General features: G+C 35.0%; 1 protein-coding gene across 1 annotated transcript in view; it reads right to left on the bottom strand.

The window, feature by feature from the left end:
* Positions 1-21,379, bottom strand: part of BMT2 (base methyltransferase of 25S rRNA 2 homolog) — a 92,717-nt gene that overhangs the window by 54,139 nt on the left and 17,199 nt on the right. Inside the window, exon 3 of the mRNA XM_040644083.1 lies at positions 9,843-10,013. Coding sequence (XP_040500017.1) covers positions 9,843-10,013 — 171 coding nt within the window. The remainder of the gene's footprint in view (positions 1-9,842; positions 10,014-21,379) is intronic.

Genomic DNA, 21,379 nt, shown 5'->3' with positions numbered 1-21,379 from the left:
TCATCACATCATATGTCTTCCTTACTGTATATTTCTAACTAAGCTATGATTACAGTATTGGTTCCTTGTTTTATAGGGAGGATCACCATATATAGTCCAAACTTAGACACTTCTGAAAATAAAAGGAAACACTATTAACAAGCATAAAGCAACACTGTACAAGACAAACCAGGGTATACGGTCACCCTATTTATAGGCAGTGTAACAAAATAAAAATTATAGTACAAATTGATGGTTAAGCATTCCACCAGGTTAAATTTGTCCTTTCCCTTTTAATAACTGAGTATGATTCTTCATTGTCTTGGTTGGATATATCCAACTATATTCAGTATACTCTAACATGAAATAATATCCAGATTTATCTAAAAATCTCTGAAAATAGGTATTATAGGTATGGCATCACTAGTAAAAATCTGCACAGGACCATCCTTAATCATGACAGTTACCACAGCGATATTTTGACATTTTCATATCAAAATGCTGTGATGAGGAATGAGTTACATTTATCAAAATGCAAGTGATTTAATAAAAAAATGGCAAAACATAAAGTATAGCATCACTCTCCAATACCCCATATAAAATTAGTAAATGTTTTCTGAGGTTTAATATCAGGAAACCAAGTTATCCCAATTAACTAGGCACGATAGCGTGAACTAAAGGAAAAATCCATTCTCTGAGTATAATCAGTAATTTTAAAAAATTAAAGAAAAAAACTATGGACCAGAAAGACAAATGATGGGAAATAAGAGCAGAGCTTTTAGGTAAAGTATGTCTTTTGGAGAAGTACCAAATAGATTTTTTTATTAAGAAAGTGATCCTCCTAAGGGTAAGGAGGTGATGATTAAAGTTGTAGCACTAAAAATATGATTTATTCTTCAATCCACCCAGCTCTATACATGTGTGTGTGTGTATACACACACACACACACACACACATCATCATCATCATCATCATCATCATCATCATCATCATCATCATCTCTTCCTGGCTTTCGCCAAGTGCTACTTCCTTTTCCATTTCCTAATTTTGTTACTGTTGTTTTATTTGCATTAAAAATAAATTCAGCTAAAGTCTTATTTTAGGGATTCAAGATAATAAAAAATTTACTCTATAGACTAAAATGTGTGTTGTAGTCACTTGGATAGAACTGATCTAAATTTCCCTCAGGACATTATCCTATCTTAACCTTTCTGCTCACTTTCACACTTAACAGTATCATCATAAACTTCCAATGAACGATCCTCTTAATCTATATCCTGATGATTATCCTTCTGAACTCTTACGTTCATGTAGCTTCCTTTTCATTCTTGTTATATGTGAGCATTCCCTCAAGTTCCATAATTAATGTTTTTCTCTCTCCTCTTTTTATCATCTTTCTCCAGACTGACTCTGGTGATATTCTGTATATCCAGATAGTATCATGTCATTCCACCAATCAAAAAGATCCCCAAATGCAGATGAGACTTCTGTATCTATTTTCTGATTTTTGAATTCCTTTCTCACCTTCAGACTCATATTTTCAACAATATGCAAGGTAATAATCAACATATGCTTGTTGAATTCATTAATTTAATGAGTACTTATTGGGGCCCTAATATGTGTTGACACTATGCTAGGAGCTGAGCTACCCACAAAGCAATGTGGATGTTATCTTAACAGAAAGACAAACCATGAACAGAATCAGGGAAATACAATGTGTTACAGCAGGGGTTTTCAAACTTTAGTCTCAGAATCCCTTTGTACTCTAAAAAATCACTGAAGACCCCAAAGAACTGTTGTTTATGTGGGTTATATTTATTGATATTAACTGTATTGGAAATTATAGCTAAGGGGGCCCGGCTGGCTCAGTTGGTTGAGCTCCCAACTCTTGGTTTCAGCTAAGGTCATGATCCCATGGGTCGTGAGACTTTGCTCCATAATGGGCTCCAAGCTCAGCAGGGAGTCTGCTTGAAGATTCTCTCCCTCTACCCCTCTCCCCACTCACATGCTTGCTCTCTCTCAAATAAATAAATCTTAAAAAAAAAATTATAGTTGAGAATTTTTAAATTTACTCATAAAAATAGCAACAATAAAATCATATATACATTTTAAAAAACCCTATTTTCCAAAATAAAAAATGTAGTGAGAAGAGTCATTTTCCCTTTTTTCCCTTTTTGCAAATTTCTGAAGTTTGGATAATAGAAATAGGTGGATAATCATCATGACATCATGGCTTTATTTTAGTATGTAGCAGAAGCATTTTTTGTTTACTTCACATCATATGGCATGTTAAAAAGATGACTGCTCAGGAGTTCAGTTTAATAATTTATCTTTCACTGCTTCATCAATGACATTCTTAAGTGAAACTGGGCTTTTCTGAAAATTTTGAGTGCACGGTAAAGAATATAATGACTATTAACATATTTTGGTGCCACTGCTTTAATTTGTGCTAAGATCCTAGCAATTTTATACACCATTGCTTTTGAACTATCAGTAAAATGACCACACAGTAAAAAGGTAAATATCTTAACATGGAAATATTTTGAATTCACAGCTCTTCCCAAAGGGCCTCAGAGACTCCTAGAGATCCACAGATCACACTCTGACATCTGTTGTGATAGAGGAGAATGTGGCCTTGTTAATGATACCAAGTACGTCCAGGAGTAGAGGAAGTTCTTCCTGAAAAGGTGAATGTTTAAGACGATGTGTAAGGATAAACAGCAAATTTTCAGGTGACGGGTTGAGAGAGAATGTTCTAGGCAGAAGGAATAAACGAGGCAGGAGCTAGAACTCTACATGAATAAAAGGGAGGGCAGTATTATTGAGTTGTATAGTTAAAAAGAAAAACAGAGAAATAAGGGAGACAAAAGTCAATCATGGAGGATTTTTTATGTTATGTTAGCAGTTCGGATTTTGTCTCAAGGGAAAAGGGAAATCACTGAAAAAATTTAAGTGAGAGAGTTGGTATTATCAGATTTGTGTTTCAGAAAAAGTTCTCAAGTTGTACTGTGGAGAACTGATTGGAGAAAAACTGGAAGTAGGAGACTATGCAATAGCCCTTGTAAGAAACAGAGTACAGACAGGAGATAGACTGAAGCGATACTGAGAACTTAGAACTGATAGTAAGACTTGGTGACTAGCTAGATGTGGGAAGCTAGATAGGGGCAGAGTTAAGAATAAATCTTAAAGTTTCTGGCTTGGGCATACAGATAACATTTAATGAAACAGGGAAAATTGTAAGAGGAACAGATTTGGGTGGTTCACAGAGCAGGAAAGGGGAGAAAACCAGCTCAGTCATGATATCTCACAGGCACAAACAGAGATGTCTAATCAACTAGATATATGAAGTTCAGATAAGAGATTGGAACTGGAGATACAGATTTGGAATCACTGGCATACATGTGTTAACCAAAGCTATGGGAGTAAATTAAGCTGTCATGGGAGGATATGGTAAGTGTGAAGAGAGCCCCCAGGACCAGCATCTAAGAGACAGGCAGAGAAAGGGAATGTATTGCTATTAGGAAGGCACAGTGATGGACTAATAAAAGGACACATTCTTACAGCACATGAATTAAGATGAAGACTTTTTTAAAGACAACATTGCAGTGATAAGGAGAAGTATATGGAAGAAGTTGATTGTTTATAACCACCAAATTACCATTAAGACTCATAAGATAATAGTACATAATGATAGCACATGCCTCAAACACTCCCACAAAATGAGTAACATTCATTGATACTTGTTTCAGTAAGGGTTTTAGGTAAGTCATTGGAAAAGTAATCTCTAGTTAAAACAAAAGATGAAGACTCCGTTTCTTAAATTATCCTTCTATAATTTCCCATAGAAGTCTCATTAGCTTTATATATTTTTACTAGATCAAATTAGATTCAATTCTAGTTATTAAAATAATAACCTGGTTTATAGACAATGCTAAATGTTTAATAGTTGAGAACACAATACACAGAACTACATTAAGAATCTTATAAACTTAGGTAAACAGAAATATTTTTTGAATGCTGTATGTTTTGCCTTTTTTTTTTTAAGATTTTATTTATTTATTTATTTGACAGAGCAGGAGAGCACAAGCAGGGGAAGCGGCAGAAAGAGAGTGAGAAGCAGGGTCCTGGCTGAGCAGGGAGCCCGAAGTGGGGCTCGATCCCAAGACCCTGGGATCATGACCTGAGCCAAAGGCAGACACTTAACCGAGTGAGCCACCCTGGTGCCCCGTGCATGCTTTATGTTACTAAGGAAGCACGTTTACTTAAAAAATCTCTCCAGGCACAATTTCTTTTGGTAGAAAACATTTTGTAGTCATCATTTTCCTTTATATACAATCAGGTTACAGAATTCTAGATCATGGTATTGTCATGATGATTTGCCAATTGAGCCGTTATCCAAATTATATTTTGAACCTATATAATCCTCACTACTTTCATTCTCAACATCTAGTACTTTGGGTGATTACCCGAAAACTCAGAGCTTTGGGGTTTTTACACATAGTTCTTCCCATTTTTTTAAATAGCTATAAGCCTATACAGTATTATTTTTTTATATATAAAGAAAAGGAGACTTAGGAATGTTAGGTATTTCCCCGAGGTTATTCTCTGAGCCAGTGCTAAAATTGGGAAAAGAACTATCTTTCTAACTTTTTAGAAAGGAGCAACCGATAAAAGCATGGATTATTTGCAGTCAGCTTTTTCAGGATTTTCAATATACATATTTTAAACCAAGAAAATGTATGGAGGAAAACTTTATAACATAGAATTGGTAATGTACATTGTTTCTGTAGAAACAGCTTTAAAACATAATACACATGGCTTGAAATGGGACCTAATATTTTCATACTATTACTAAAACTCCAGATCTGCTATGTGTAATTGTAATTTACTCTTATTAACATTTCAATAAAATAAATGAAGAATTTTAGTTTCAGGTTCAAATTTCTGTTTGTATATATACTTTGATTAATATATAATACATTTCAAAGTAAAGGCAAAACACTATTGAAAGCCACAATTGAAACACTTAAAATTTTTAATTTATTTACTGAATTATGTTCAAAAGACATTTAACTTCCTCCTTTAACACTGTAACACCTTTTACTTACTAAAATAACCTTCAATATTAAAAAGCCCAAGAAAATAAAATAAATGAATGCTAAAATTGAATAGAAGTTAAACTAACTAAAAGTTAAGGAAAAAAGAGAATATTAAAATGGTATTCAAAATCACTATTTATTACAAACTGAACTCCCCAAACTGGCATTAATATGTCTAATTAGATCTTCTTTAGTATTATATTCCCTCTGTCACATACCTTACATGGCCACTATCTTACATCTCAAGGCAAGAATGCACGTAAGGCCTATAGTAAGATTCTTGGTTCAACAGAGACCATCTAATTAACAGTCTTTATTTTTGGAAAGTATGGTGACAGCATGTGTGTCATGTTTCAATGCCATGTCAAGTACTAGAACTTCGTAAAATGAATTTTACTTTCCTGATTTAATATGATTTTCCTTTATTTTATTTTATAAATTTCCTTTTCCTTGTTTTATTTTACGTATCTGTTAAAAGTGCCTATTAAGCCAGGATGCCATTTTATTCCATCATGATAAAGAGTTAAAAAAAAAAAAATACTCAGTGCTCTTGAGTTTTGGCAAAGTGGGCACTTATGCTGCTAGAAGTAATGGATTTAGTATCATTTTTTCTGGAAATTCGTTCAGCAATATGTTTAAGTGCCCCGAGTCACTCAAACTCTTCAACCCAGAAATCTACTTCTAGAAATCCATCCCAAGAACATAAAGATTTAAGCAAAGAGAGATGCTTAATTCTGAGAAGAGAACCTAAATGTCCAAACTTTAAAAGAACAATATATGCAAAGCAAGATCCTTTCCACCATATTATCCGTTCAAAAAGAGGGCACTGTATCTGAGTCTTTACAAAGTCTACATTATTGAGCCCTCTCCATTTCTTTACTTTGACCAATAAAGTACTATTTGAGAAAAAAACTAACATTAGACCAAAATGACTTCACACAATGTAGTTTGGTTGCTCACTTATCGAAAGGCCACTTGATGAACTTGACCAAAAAGGGGGCAGGGAGAGGGGAGCAAAAAATTTAGTACAGATTTACAATTTTAACTGGTAGATGTTTTCTTATAAAAATCATATTAAAAAGAAACATCACGTGATAACTAGATGAATTCTCCAGTCTCTTTCTCACCTTAGATTTGTTTCCATCACAAGCAACTAAAGCGTAACTTAACCCCCAAATACAGATAATAATACATTCATTATCTAATCATGTTTATACAATCAGTCAGGAACACGTCAATTTTACTTAAGAATAGGTAATGGGAAAACTGGTTCAGCATCTTAAAACTACATTCTGCTGGCCTTGCAGCACAAATTAGGAAGTGTTCTTTCTGATTCGATCTTCTGGAACAGACTGCAGAGAACTGGTGTCAGTTTTTCCCTTAAGTGTTCAGTAGATTTCATCAGTGAAACCAACTGGACCTTGTGCTTTGTGTTTTGGAAGGCTATTCATTATTGACTCAACTTCTTTAATACGTATAGACCTATTCTGATTATCTCTTTCCCCTTGTGTAAGTTTTGGTAGATTATGTCTTTCAAGGAATTAGTCCATTTCATCTAAGTTATCAAATCTGTGGGCGTAATATTCCTACAGTATCTTTTTACTGTCCCCATGAGATCAGTAGTGATGGCAGCTCTTTCATTTCTGATATTAGTAATCTGTGTTTCTCTTTCTTGTTTTTCTTGGTTAGCGTGGTCTGAGGTTTATCAATTTTATTAATGTTCTAAGAAACCAGCTTTCAGATTCACTAATTTTCTCTACTGTTTTCCTGTTTTCAATTTCATTGACTTCTGCTGTAACGTTTATTATTTCTTTTCCTCTGCTCACTCTGGATCTATTTTGCTCTTGTTTCTCTAGTTTCCGAAGGTAGGAGCTTATAGTACTGATTTTAATCTTTCTTCTTTTTTAATATATGCACTCATACTACAAATTTCCCTCCAAGCACTGTTTTCATCACATCCCATAAATTTGGTAAGATACATTTTCATTTTCATTTAGTGCAAAATATTTTGAAATTTCTTAAGATGACTTCTTGATCCGTGTGTTAATTAGAAGTGTGTTGCTTATCAATGTTTTGGGATTTTCCAGCTCTCTTTTTGCTACTGATTTCTACTTTTATTCTAGTATGGTCTGAGAAAATACTCTGATCTACCTTCCAAAATTTACTAAGGTGTTTTATGGCCCAGAATATGGTCATCTGAAGGTTTTCAAAAAATATAAATATTTTAAGGCAGCAAAATAATTGTGTATCAATTACAAGTATATATGTATAAGATGAAAGAGGGTTGGGACACAGCTATCTTAATGTTAGGAGGAATGGGTAGTAATTGGGACCTGGGGTAAAATTTCCAGCAATCACATTATATCCAGATTCAAAAAGTATCACATCTCAATTCTGAGATACAGATGACTTAAAAAAAGTGACTCTAGCAGTAACATTTGGTATTAAATTTGCTTTTTATGAAACATAAGTAAAAAAAAAGAGGTATTTTTGCTATGTGAGTCCTTGTTACCTGCACCCAGAAATCAGAATGACTTGAATACATATTTTGAGATAAGACTGGGAAAAAGAGAACCCTTGCTATCTAAACTTGTTATCCGATGTCAAAAGCCAAGTAGATATGATGGTAAGGCATATGTATCTTCCTATATAATAACTATAAATAAATAAACATCTGACTCTTGATTATTTCATCTACCTGAGAGAAAGAGGAGAGGAGACTACGACTCTCTCTGGGAAAACTGAGTATTATTTTGTGTTCAGAATCACTTTATACTTAGACACATACATTGGTAGGTTTTTGTGATGAAATATAATGCAGAATGAGTGTTTCAATAGCATGGGAAAAGCAGGTTACAGAATTCTTTTACTACATGGTCTCTACTGTGTAAAAAGCAATGCCTGTTAAAAAGACTGGAAAGAAATGTGCCCAAATTTAACTGGGATTGAGCAGTAATTTTTAAAAAGACTGGAAAGAAATGTGCCCAAATTTAACTGGGATTGAGCAGTAATTTTTCTACATCCACACTCTTCTTTACATGCAAATTTTTTACACTGTGACCTTACTTCATTCGTAGTCAGAAAAATATTTAGTAGTGGTTTTAGTACAATATTGTAAGTATTATAATAGAATTATTTACAAAAAGGTTTAATATTGGTATCAAAGAGTATCAATTCTTTTGGGAAGTTCAAGTTAAGTTCCGGAAAGGGAGATGCTTCTAATATAGCCTAATATAATACAGCAATAGTTTATCAAAAAGAGGACATGTCGTACTTGCAACGGCCAGAAAGTGAGACCAAGCATGTACCAATAGGGGAATTTAAATAGTTCTATATGACTAGAGTAAAGGCTGCAAAAACATCAGGAAAAGCAGGAGGAATAATGTCTACATACACAAGTTGGGGACAGAGGGTATATGAAGGAGTCCAGAGTTCTTAGAATGAAGAAAATCTAAACCTAGCCATGTTAGGTAACTCATTTCAATGTTTAATTTCAATACTAAGTAAATCCTGACCTATAACAATCATATTTGGATACTTTCTTTTAAATACTTAAAACCAAACTAATTTTTCTCCTTTAAAACTAAACCGGAGGGGCGCCTGGGTGGCACAGTCCGTTAAGCAGCAAACTCTTGGTTTCTGCACAGGTGATGATCTCAGGGTCTTAAGATCAAGCCCCGCCTCAGGCTCTGTGCTCAGCATGGAGTCTGCTTGAGATTCTCTTTTCCTGACTCTGGCAGGGTAGAGTTAGCAAATCCACTCCTCAAGAAACAACTATAAAACTGGACACAATCAACAAAAACCACCATTTTGGAACTCAAAGGCAAACAAGTTGAGAAGTGTTTATTCATGAAAACAAGCTGATCCTAAGCTAAGAACAGTGAGGATCTATTTGCCTAAAGCCACTCTTATCACTTCTACCCCTTGCTCAGTTGGTATGGAAGTTCTTCAAGGACAGGGATGGCTATGAAAAGCAGCAGCTTCACTGCTGGAAGGGGCTAACTTGATTTGGAACAAAGGGTAAAAAACCCACACAGAGCTTTATCAGTAAAAGCAGAAAATAAACAGAGAAAGTCAGAAGCTATGCTAGCCTGAGGTTGCAGCTTTGGTTGGGCTGAGCTGCAAACTGGAGAATTATTAAGAAATTCAACCAGAAAAATCCTGGAAATGAGGAAGGTATACAGGGGCTACGTAAGGTCTCCACATAGCCTTGAATGACCTGGAGGCTAAGTGAACAAGCACAGGAGCTCCAAGAGGGTCTCGTGAAAAGTAAATGGTGAGGCAGACTGGAAAACTGCCTAAGCTTTAAGAGCACTCCCCAGTCAACACACACCCACTGGCAGAGGGTGGAAGCCTATCTGGCTTGAGATATTTGAGTACAACCTGTGCTATCACTGACCACTAAGCTATGCAGACAGACTCTAGGAAACAAGCCTAAAAAATAAAAATGACAATACTATACAAACTGCAAGGAAGGCAGATCCCACAGATTACGCCCAAGCAAATTACTAAAAACCACCACCACCATCCTCCTTGGGGGAAAAATCCAAAGTGAGAGTTTCCACAATATATTATCAAAAATATACTGGGTGTATGCTAGTTGTCTACCTAGTAATATTACAGATCTGCATTTTTCAGCCTAATCTATTATCAGGGGAGCAAGAAAATGGCCCACTACTTGTGGTAAATTATTACACTATTTTACATTACTAATACAGCTATCCAGGATCACGTTAATAATTGGCGTAGAGAAAGTATACTTACTCAGTTATAAATTCAGGGTTTGTAAAGCTGAGGTTGGTTAAATGGCCTTCAAGTTTAGAAGACTCGTGTGTATTTAAGGCTGGAGTGGTCTTAGTGGAGAGTACAGCTCTTTTTTCATCTTTTTCAAGTGCTTTTCTCTTCCCACCATTTTGGAAATATTCTCTGCATACACTACAAGGCAAAATGAAATTGTATTTTAAAACACTAGGTATAAATATAAAATAGAGTGGGAAAACATTAGCCTTTATTAATCAAAATGGGAAACTTTCAATTACAAATTCTTCCTGTGAAAATAGCACACAGAAGTAGGTTTGAGCACCCTGAAGCACTTTTAACTACCATACAACAAAGCATAATCATAGATTATATTTAATAAATAAAAAGTATGTTGGAGTGCCTGGGTAGCACAGCTGGTTCAGCACTGACTCTTGGTTTCAGCTCTGGTGGTGATCTCAGGGCGTGAGATTGGCCCTGCATCAGGCTCCACGCTCAACGCAGAGTCTACTTCAGATTCTGTCTCCCTCTCCCTTTGTCCCTCACACTTGTGTGCTCTTTCTTTCTTAAAAAAAAGAAAAAGAGTATGCTTTCAGGGGTAGAGATGTGCCTATATGTTTTGCTGAACTGTATTCTTAACTAAAACATAAGTTCCTCCAGAAAAGCTTAGATAACTCTGCTATTCAGTGACAGCATACAAAAAGAACAGTCATTACAGTTAACTCTGAGCCAGCTTTGCTGGCAGTAGACAGATATCCTAATAGTTGTTTCTTAGATCCCTGCTGGTTTATGAAAACAAAGTCAGGATGTCAACATACTAAGACTCATTAATCTTATTTGCTCTGAGAGTAGGGAATAAAAATCTAGTTCAGGTAAAAATGGTTCTGTATCATATAGGTAGACATTCAGAGAACAAAAGTTTCAAACATAAGAGTGGTTTTTAATAACACCTGGAAATTATTCTCCAATTCTTACACTATTAAAATGAAGATTTTTTGAAGATGTATCATTTTAAGCTCATATAGTCTAGAAAACATCAGGTTGCTAGCCAAAATCAGAAATATTTGATTGGTATAACCTTATAATCAATTTTCTTCAAATCTAATACAATTTTAGAGTGAATACAGTAGGGTACCATGCCTGGGTGTGTAATAGGACAACAAACATAACCATAGAATTGACTCAAATATTTCTTAGCTATTAAAGACAGGAATCTTAAGGTAAAAAAAGACTAATGAGACCTAGCTCTGGCCCTTGAGTTTACACTGTGATAGGAGATATACATATGAAAACTGATAAAATTATCAATGCTATTTTAAAAAGTGTAGGAGAATGGAATGTAAAAAAAAAATTTTTAGACCCTTAAAACACATTATTAGTACATAGAGCTCATACTTGGAACAAAGCTAGACTATTCTTCTCCATAGACACTGCTTGCTGAATTTCCAGAAACATATAGCAAGAGAAGAATTGAAGCATTAACTTAAAACTGGTTTCTGCAAGCAGAACTATGGTCTAAGGGAACAATGCCCATCTCTCCTCACACTTACACGATGCTGCTCGGTTCAACTTTAGCTTTTCTTAGTAACTACTATTAAGACTTCTTTAAAAAAAAGACTTCTTTAATTTTTCCTATGTAGATTTAGTTTTAATTCCTGCATATAGGAGTTGAAATCCATTCATCATAAATCAAATATTTATTAAGTATTAAGAATAGAGAGCCCCCAGGCACCAGGCACTTCTGTGATGTGAAAACAAACTGAAGAAGTCATTGCTGTCCTCAAGGAGTTCAGACTAGTGAAGGAGACAATTATACAACAATAAAGAAAATACAATTGATAAAGATAAAATACAATTGATAAACAACCCAATGGGTAATATATGCTGACTTTAAATATATGAGTAGGAATAAATCAGGCAAGGAAGAATGTTAGTTTGGGAGGTAAGTGCTTTCCTGGCAGAGAGAAGAGCATGAGTAAAGGCACCAAAAATAAAAAGCATCATGGATCCTGCAGAGATGGATATGGTATGTGAAATGTAAAGTGCCGAGCACAAAAGGGATGGACGACTCACAAAAACACCCTGAGGCCAACACAAATATGGGGGAGGGGTAACCAGGTGACACAGGAGTGATAAGCAAGCTTCAGATCAATGGCTAATTTAAAGATGTAGTCTTTAAACATCTAATGTAATGACAGAAAGCAGGTAACAGATTTCCTGGGGTGGGACTAACTGCAAAAGTGTGGAATGGAGCTTTTTAAAGTGATGGAAATATTCTGTTTCTTAACAGTAGTGGTGGTGGTTACAGAAGTGTAAACAACTGTCCATATCCACTGAATTGTATGCTAGAATTGGGTGCATTTTATTGTATGTAATTAAACCTCAATAAAGCTGATAAAAAATGTAGCCTTTATCACCTTGGAATGAGTACTAAAAATAATGCCTCTACAACAAATAATGCTTCACTAAGATATGAAACACAAGAGTAAAGAGCTTGCTTACCTTTCTATTGAGTAGCACCATATACAATTGCTGATATTCAAGAATTCTTGAATTACAAAAATTGCAATTTTATATGGTTCAAGATCACAGTTATCCAGAAACTGGGCAGTAAAATACTTAAAGGGCTAGAATTCCAGATCCTCATAAAATAGCAGCCATCTAAATTCCAATCTCCCTATACATCTTTCAAAGAATATACAGACCTTTCAGTGGTACAGTTCATGCCTATGGCATAACTAGGACCCAAAATAGCACTTCATTTTACATGTAATTGGAAAATAAAAATCAAAGGCCAACTGAATTGGCTTTGGAGCCCCCCAAACTACACCCAGATGAGGACTCTATAAAAGAGGGTAATTTATGATGGAGTCTTAAAAGTGGCAAAAAAAACAGATTCACACCAGCTAAGATATACCATCCAAGAGAGGGGTCCAACTCTCAGTGGGGAAATTTTAAGAAAAGATTTGGAACATTGTGAACCAGAGCATTAGCCACTGGAAGGTCAAAAGGACATCATACACAGACTGTACAAAAAGTGTATGTCACCAAAAAGGAGAGCCTACTTCTGGGGGAGAAAAGAGGCACCTTGGAAAAAGGAGGTATCTCTGGAGGCTTAGTGATAAAGGAAGAAAAAATGAAGCAATTAAAGATAATGAGATGTTATAATCTACACATAGTAAAAAATCCTAAGTCAGACCAAAAGAGGACAGTATTTATTAAGGGAACCATACTTTTGTATCTGTAGCAATCAAGCAAGGTTCTTTGGAATTAAAGAACAAAGTAAGCCACCCTATCTACCCATCTACAGATACTCCAACATAATAGACAAATACATGAAAGAAATGTTCAATGAACCCAGAAACCAGACAAGGTTCTATTACAGGAGAATAGAAAAATAATCAAAACTTTTCAGTGAATGAAAATTCTCAAAAACACAGAACCAAAAACAGCCATAAAAGAGGAAAAAGCTAGCATTTCAGTATTAATTACAGATAAGTAAGCAACTGCAGATATGAAACAACATTTCAAATTTGAAATAAAACTGAGATCAAAAGGGAATAAATAATGGAGAGATACTCCATGAATGTGGATAAGAAGATACGGTCACAACGTCAGTTCTTCCCATATTGATTTACAGATTCACTACAATCTCAATCAAAATCACAGCAAATTATTTTGTGGATACCAACAAACCAATTTTAAAGTTTATATGGAATGGCAAAAGACCCAGAATAGCCAATATGATATTGAAGGAGAAGAACAAAGTTGGAGGACTGACCACTATCTGACTTCCTGTAACTTACTATAAAGTTATAGGGATCAGAACAGTGTGGTGTTGGTAAAAGAACGGGCAACTAGACCCATGGAACAAAAGAGCCAGCAACAGACCCACACAATATACTCAACTGATTTTTAATAAAAGAGCAAAGGCAGTACAATATGGGTAAAGGCAGTCTTTTCACCAAATGGTGCTGGGATGACAACTACATACTAAAAAATGAACCTGAACACAGACATTATGCCCTTCGCAACAATTAACTCAAAATGGATCACAGTAAAACACAAAAGTGTATAACTCTTAAAGGGTTTTATAAATTTCCTAGGAGAAAATCTAGGTGACCCTGGGTTTGGCAATGACTTCTCTGACACAACACCAAAGTCAAGATCCATGAAAGAACTGAGAAGCTAGACTTCATTAAAGTTAAAAACTGCTCCGCAAAAGAGAATGAAAGAATGAGAAGAAAATGAGAAGAGAATAAGACAAGGCACAGACTGGGAGAAAATACTTGCAAAGACATTGCTGATGAAGGACTGTTATCTGAAATACACAAAGAACCCTTAAAACTTAATAAGAAATCAATCCAGTTTAAAAATGAGTAAACAAATTGTATATCACCAAAGAAGATATACGGATAGCAAATAAGCATATGAAAAGATGCTCTAGGTCATATGTCATTAGGGAAATGCAAATTAAAATAGCAATATACTACTACACACTAATAGCATAGCCAAAATCCTGAACATCAAAACCACCAACTGCTGGTAAAGATGTGGGACAACAAGAACTCTCATTCATTGCTATTGGGAATACAAAGTGATAAATTTGGCAGTTTCCTACAAAACTAAACATATTTTTACCATACAATACAGCAGTCACACTCCTTGATATCTGCCCCACAAAAATGAAAACTCACTTCCACAAAAACCTGCAGATGGGTGTTTACAGAAGTTTTATTCATAACTACCAAAACTTGGAAGCAATTAAGATGTCCTTTAGTAGGTGAATAAAGAAAGAACTTGTGGTATATCAAAACAATGGATTATTACTTGGTGCTAAAAAGAAATGTGCTATTGAGCTATGAAAAGACACTGAAGAACCTTAAATGCCTAAGTGAAAGATATCAATCTGAAAAGGCTATATACTGTGATTCCAACCTTTCGACATTCTAGAAAAGGCAGAACTATGGAAAGGGTAAAAACATCTATAGTTGTCAGAGGTATGGGGAAAGAAGGGATGTGCAGATAAAGCAGAGAGGATTTTTTGGGCAGTGAAACCATTCTGTGTCAAACTATACTGGTGAATACTTGTCATTACACATTTGTCAAAACCCACAGAATATACAACACCAAAAGCAAACCCTAATGTAAACAAACTATGGACTTTGGATGATAATGATATGTCAGTGTAGTTCATCAATTACAATAAATGTACCACTCTGGGTGGATGTTGATAGTGGAGGACACTGTGCACGTGTGGGGGCAGGGTGTACATGGGAATTGTATTTTCTGCTCAATACTGCTGTGACCATAAAACCGCACTAAAAAATAAAGCTTACTTGAAAGGGAAAAAAAACCTCAGTTCAGAACAAATCTCACTGAGGACACAGTATCACCTATGTGATATTCCTGCTAATATGCTTCACTTAATCACAAAGAAACAACCATACAAATCCATACTGAGAGACTGTAAAATTCGTAAAATGTCCGTGTCATAAAAGACAAAAAAAGAAAAAAAAGAGAGAGAGAGAGATTCCACATATGAGTGAAATCATATGGTGTATGTCTTTCTCTGACTTATTTCGCTTAACTATAGAGAACTGAGGGTTGCTGGAGGGAAGGTGAGTAGGGATGGACTAAATGGGTGATGGGTAGGGCTCCTGGGGGGCTCAGTCAGTTAAGGTGTTGGGGTCCCTGCTCAGTGGGGAGTCTGCTTCTCTTTTCCTGTCTCTCACCCCACCCATGCTCGCTCACTCTCTCAAATAAATAAATAAAGCCTTAAAAAAAAATGGACACCTAGGTGGTTCATTACGTTAAGTGGCCAACTCTTGATTTCTGCTCAGGTCCTGGGATTAAGCCCAGTGCCCCTGGAAGCTGGCTTCAGAATTCTCTCTCCCTCTGCTGCTTCCCCAGCTCATGCACTCTCTCTTTCTCTCTCAAATAAATAAATAAATCTTTATGGGGTGCTTGGGTGGCTCAGTTGGTTAAGCGTCTGCCTTCTGCTCAGGTCATGATCTTGGGGTCCTGGGATTGAGCCCCACATCAGGCTCTCTGCTTAGCGGGGAGTCAGCTTCTTCCTCTCCCTCTGTGTACTCTCTCTCACTCTCTCTCAAGTAAATAAATAAAATCTTTAAAAAAATTTTTTAAATAAATAAATCTTAAAAAAAACCCTATACTCTAAATAAAAAAAATAAAATAAAATGGGTGATAGGTATTAAGGAGGGCACCTGTTGTGAGGAGCACCACATGTTAAATTTAAGTGATGAATCACTAAATCTACTCCTGCAAACTAATATTACACTATATGTTAACTAACTAGAATTTAAATAAAAACTTCAAACAAAAAAAGAGTGAGAAAGCTAGAGAATGTGCCTCAACTAAGTGCAATGATATACCTTAAAGTATTCAGTAATGGAAGCCTTGGGATTTCTGCAATTGACTCCCAAATAGTTCAGCACAGACTGAAGGGAAAAGAAGGGGGAGCGGGTGGGGAGAAAATGGAAAGAAGATACAAAATAAGACTGAAGTAAAGAAACATTATTTTCAGAAGTTGAAGGAAAGAAAGTGCGAGTCAAGGATTTTTATCTAGCTAAGCTGTGCATTTTGTAACAGAACTATGGAAAAACAGCTTTTGGTATGTAAGAACTCAGGGAACATCATAGTTGCAAGCTATTTTTAAAGTATTTACTGGATGATGAATTTCATCCATGAGATGATTGAGAAATGTTGATTAAGAGACTGGTAATGAATAAAAAAATGAAAAGTTGTAATGCTGAAGGCCACAATTTCCAAAGAAGATATAATAGTTATGAATATTTATGTGCCATTTATCATAGCAGCCATTTTCACAAAGCAGAAACTCCATGAGATGCATGGAGAAATAGACACAACTAACAATAGGAAAATTTAATACATGACTCAATCAAGTGAATGAATATTAGGCAAGATTAGAGAAGCCTGAAAGAGCAGAATAAAGTTTCTTACCTACGTAACAAACTTTGCTCTCTAATAGAAAGTATAGCTTTTTTCAAGCGCACATGGAATATTCATAAATTACCATATACATGTATTATGTCATGAAGAAAACCACAGTAAGAGCCACATAAAAAACAACACAGATGAAATCAATCACAATGTAATAAAAGTAGAACAAAATAAAGCAAAAAATCTTTCACCTACAAATTTAAATCCATTAATATAATTCCCTATATTCATAAATTTGAAGAGGAAACTCATATTCATTTCCACAGATGCTGAAAGGACATTCACCATAATGCAACACCTATTCCTAATAAAAACACTCAGTAAAATAGGAATTGATGAATACTTCCTAACCATAAAATTATACATATTTATCAGCCAAAAAGCCAGCAATGTTTTTAATGGAGACATACCACACAAATTATTGCTAAATGAATAAGGCACAGCTAGGTAACAGACAACAGAAAAAGTATTAGTCAAAAGAACTAGAGAGAAAGGAAAACTCTGTATATTCACAGATGAGTTTACCCAGACAACCCAAAAGAATAAATCAGAAACCAGTATCGACAGTAAGAGAATTCAGTAAAACAAGATGTAAAACATACAGAAATCAAAAGCCTCTCTCTATATATAATATACATGTATAAGTAAAAGAGAAAGGTACATGATAGAGTATATAACATGTCCCACTTGAACATAGATAAGAACAGGTGGATATATGTGTGTATGTGAATTTGGTTAATTCTGGGGGAAAACAAAACAAAACAAAAACAAAAACCCAGGATAAAACAAATGAAGAAAATGGGTGGGAGACTTTTCTGAATACAACTTTTTATAAAGTTTTGAGTTTTGAACCATGTAAGTGTTTTATATTCCCACAAATTAAAATAGGGAGAAAAACCTATAAAAATGAAAGTAAAGTGAACACAACCATATACAAAAGAACTGTCTCAAGTAACTTTTAAACACAGGATCAGGATCCTGACCCTTAGTGGGATATGTTCTAAAGACAAAAGAAATGCAAAGAAATTTTAAATTTCACCCAGTTTATTGTTAAAAGTAAAACTGGCATTGTAATTTTCAAACCACTTTATGTGAACTGTAGGACAAAGCAACTGTATTAATATTATTTGGAACTAAGTCCTTCAGCAGCACATCTAGGGCCCAGATCTTAATTTCTATATGCCATTTCCCATGAAAAGGAAGTGGGGCCCTGTGAAGAAACACTTTGATTCTAAGTCTTGGACAGCAAAAGTAAAGGCTCATTTTGTACTATATAGTAAGAAAGTGCTCACAGGTGATGTCAGAACACAAAAGCCAGCTTCAAAGGGGCTCCCACCAGCTACACATGGAATAATTTGAACATCTTCCCCTCTCAAAAACAAAACAAACAAACAAAAAGACTCATGGAAAGACAGGATAAATAATAATGTAAGAGGCTACAGTGATATTCCACAAATTAAAAAAAAAAACCAAAACCAAAACTTACTCATCACAATTCCAACTATTACACCAATTACTTATGGCAAAAACTGCTAATTAAACAGAAAGAATTAGGTATACATGTATGTTTATTTTTTCCCAGCCTTTCTGGAGAACATGTAAGCATTCCCTGTTCATAAAGAAAAGCTTTTATTTATAGAACCTAATAAATGCAAAGAATGACACAATTTGAAAAATCATTTTGCAACCCCAAATGAAACAGTTTATTTAATAAACAGAAATAAACCTGTTAGCTGAAAGATTGTTAGGAGATAGGACTGATCCACAAGCCAAATGTCATTCTACATATTACGTGCTAATTGCAAAGAGAAAATATAAGGTTACAATGAAATAATCACGTAAACCAAATGGCAAAATTTAGTATTTCTACTGGTAGAATAACCTGACATAAGAACCTCCTAGTGTAATGCAGTAAGAAGTGTGCTGTTTTACCTAACATTTTGGCAAAAATAATATAACTTGAATCAACACTTTAGATCCAAATTTCAGGTTATAAGAAATAAAAGAGATTGAAAAAGTTAGTTAAATGGCTCCATGAGAAAACAATCAAATACATCCAAAATACAGTACACAAAGCTAGTTTTGGATTAGGATACAGACAAACACAACAGGCCCCTGGTTATGCTGTTACTAGGGGGGAAAAGAACTATACAATCTAAAAAACAATGTATTAAAAAGAAATCAAGAGAGCTGAAGACACAAAAGGTCTAAAGGAACTGAAGAAAGGCCTAGATGAGAAGAGATCACAGGCACTTTGTACGTTTGTTGAAAAGGTACATGGGCAGCAAAGGATCAATTCTTCCATAGTAGAGGGATTTTGTTTGATTAAAGGGAAACCAGCAGAGTTTTAATGGTTGCTTAGAATGGTGTGGCTGTCTGGAATCTTTAAGAAACCCAAATGCAGAGGTTGTTCTCCCTGTTCTATTCCTGCATCCTCCCCGCCCCCATAGGTCTTGATTTTCGAATATGAAAAAGGCAGTGGGGCAGCACTAGAGGCATGGAGTGGGACTAAAAAGCAGAGAAAATTCTTTGCACTCTTCTGTAGGCTAAGGTCCCAGAGTCTTGCTAGAGGAATGTGCCTGTAATATACATAAAACAGGACTCACCCTCAAAGCATTTGAAGCCAGAGGTGAAATGAAACTATGAAATCCAGCTTCAACTCAGTTTAACCCCTGATGGATCAAAGTGTCAGTCTCTCATCCCAGCAGCTTGTCAAAGAGGGGGGAAAAAAAAGCATGGCCTCTCTAGGGAAAACTAATATTTATGCCAGTCTCTTCTAAACACAATGTTAGTATATATATATTTTTTAAAAATTATCAGACATAACGAAGCAGGAAAATGATCCATAATAACCAAAAGAAAAAACAGCCAAAAGAAGCAGCTCTAGATAAAACATGTATTGGAATAAGCAGACAAGGACTTTAAAATAATTATTGTAATTCTTTTTAATTCAGGAAAAGGTTAACTGAATAGAACTTCAAAAGAAAATTTAAATCTCTGAAAGATAAGCTAAAAATTTATATAAAAATTGAGAAAAAATGGTATCTTGAAAATATCTCTCTTGGTAACTGATGGAACAAGAAGACAAAAGAAAAAAAAATCAGGAAGGATATACAGATATTTTGAACAGGACTATCAACCATCTTGAAATCAAGAACCACAAAACAGAGAATGTGGGATATTTTACAAATAAACTGACATTGCTCTAAAAACTCAATGTTATGGAAAACAAAAACAAGAACCTAAAGAAATGTGGGGCGCCTGGGTGGCACAGCGGTTGAGCGTCTGCCTTCGGCTCAGGGCGTGTTCCCGGCGTTATGGGATCGAGCCCCACATCAGGCTCCTCTGCTATGAGCCTGCTTCTTCCTCTCCCACTCCCCCTGCTTGTGTTCCCTCTCACGCTGGCTGTCTCTGTCTCTGTCAAATAAATAAATAAAATCTTAAAAAAAAAAAAAAAAAAGAACCTAAAGAAATGTAACCACCAAATTCCATGCATGAGCCCTGACTGGATTTAGAAAAAGAAATTATAAGGACACTTTGGGGACAATAAAAAAAAAACTGAATTTTTGAAAAAAAATTTTAGGAAATGAGGAAATTACTGTTAATTATCTTAACATGATGATGGTACTGTGGTTATGCACAAGAATGTCCTTATTCTTAGGAGATGTGTGGGGATGAAATGTGATGCTATCTGCAATTTACTTGCAAATGGTTCAGGAAACAATGTGTTTCTCTGTATGTACAAAGACTTAGAAAAAGCAAATTCTTTTATTAAACATACGACTATACCTTTGTGTTGTGTTTTGTTTCTAGTTTTTAGTATTTCATACTATAAATCAAATTTTATTATTTTTTGAAGGAAATCATATGTAGAATTCTTCAAGCTAAACAGCCAATAAAATCTTAGAAGGGTAATGTCAGTAAGCCTTATCTCAAAAACCAAATTTCTATAAAGTTTTAAGTATAATTAACTGGAAAGAAGTTCCGTCAAACCCTTTTTAAAGCCCACTTTAGCTTTTAAATTACCACTGCTTTCTTAGAATTATCAACAGAGAAAGGAATTATATATAACACAAGTTAAAATTATATATAAATCAAATTTCAAAATTCAATATTGTTTTGAAGCCTTTTCCCTCAAGCTAGTTTTAAGACATTATAAAACTCCTCGTGGATTACTTCCCATAGTAAGATTAGTTTACAATATTTTGCTACTGCTCTTTTTCAGCAGTTTGACCTAAATTCTTATGAATGTTCCTTTTCAGCAGTTTGACCTAAAAACGACCTCTTTCAGGACACATGTAGATGCAATAACTATTGATAAAAACCACAAATCTAAGGAAAAAAGAGTGAAGTGTGATGCAGAGTCATTATTCAAGGAAGATACAAGCAAATGCTCCTAGGAGAATGCCACCTATCAAAGTCTATTTAAGAAATAAAGTCTGAGAGCTTGCCTGGTGTATGTGAATACTGATTTTAAAGCAGTGTTAGTAAAAGCCAAGAATGGTGGTCTTAAATAGTGATGTGCTGATTTCCTGACTGGATTACATTATTACTCTGTG

This window comes from Ursus maritimus, unplaced genomic scaffold (assembly GCF_017311325.1).
Source record: "Ursus maritimus isolate PB19 unplaced genomic scaffold, ASM1731132v1 scaffold_3, whole genome shotgun sequence".
In the NCBI taxonomy this organism is placed as follows: Eukaryota; Metazoa; Chordata; class Mammalia; order Carnivora; family Ursidae; genus Ursus; species Ursus maritimus.
This window is presented reverse-complemented; position numbering and strand designations above follow the sequence as displayed.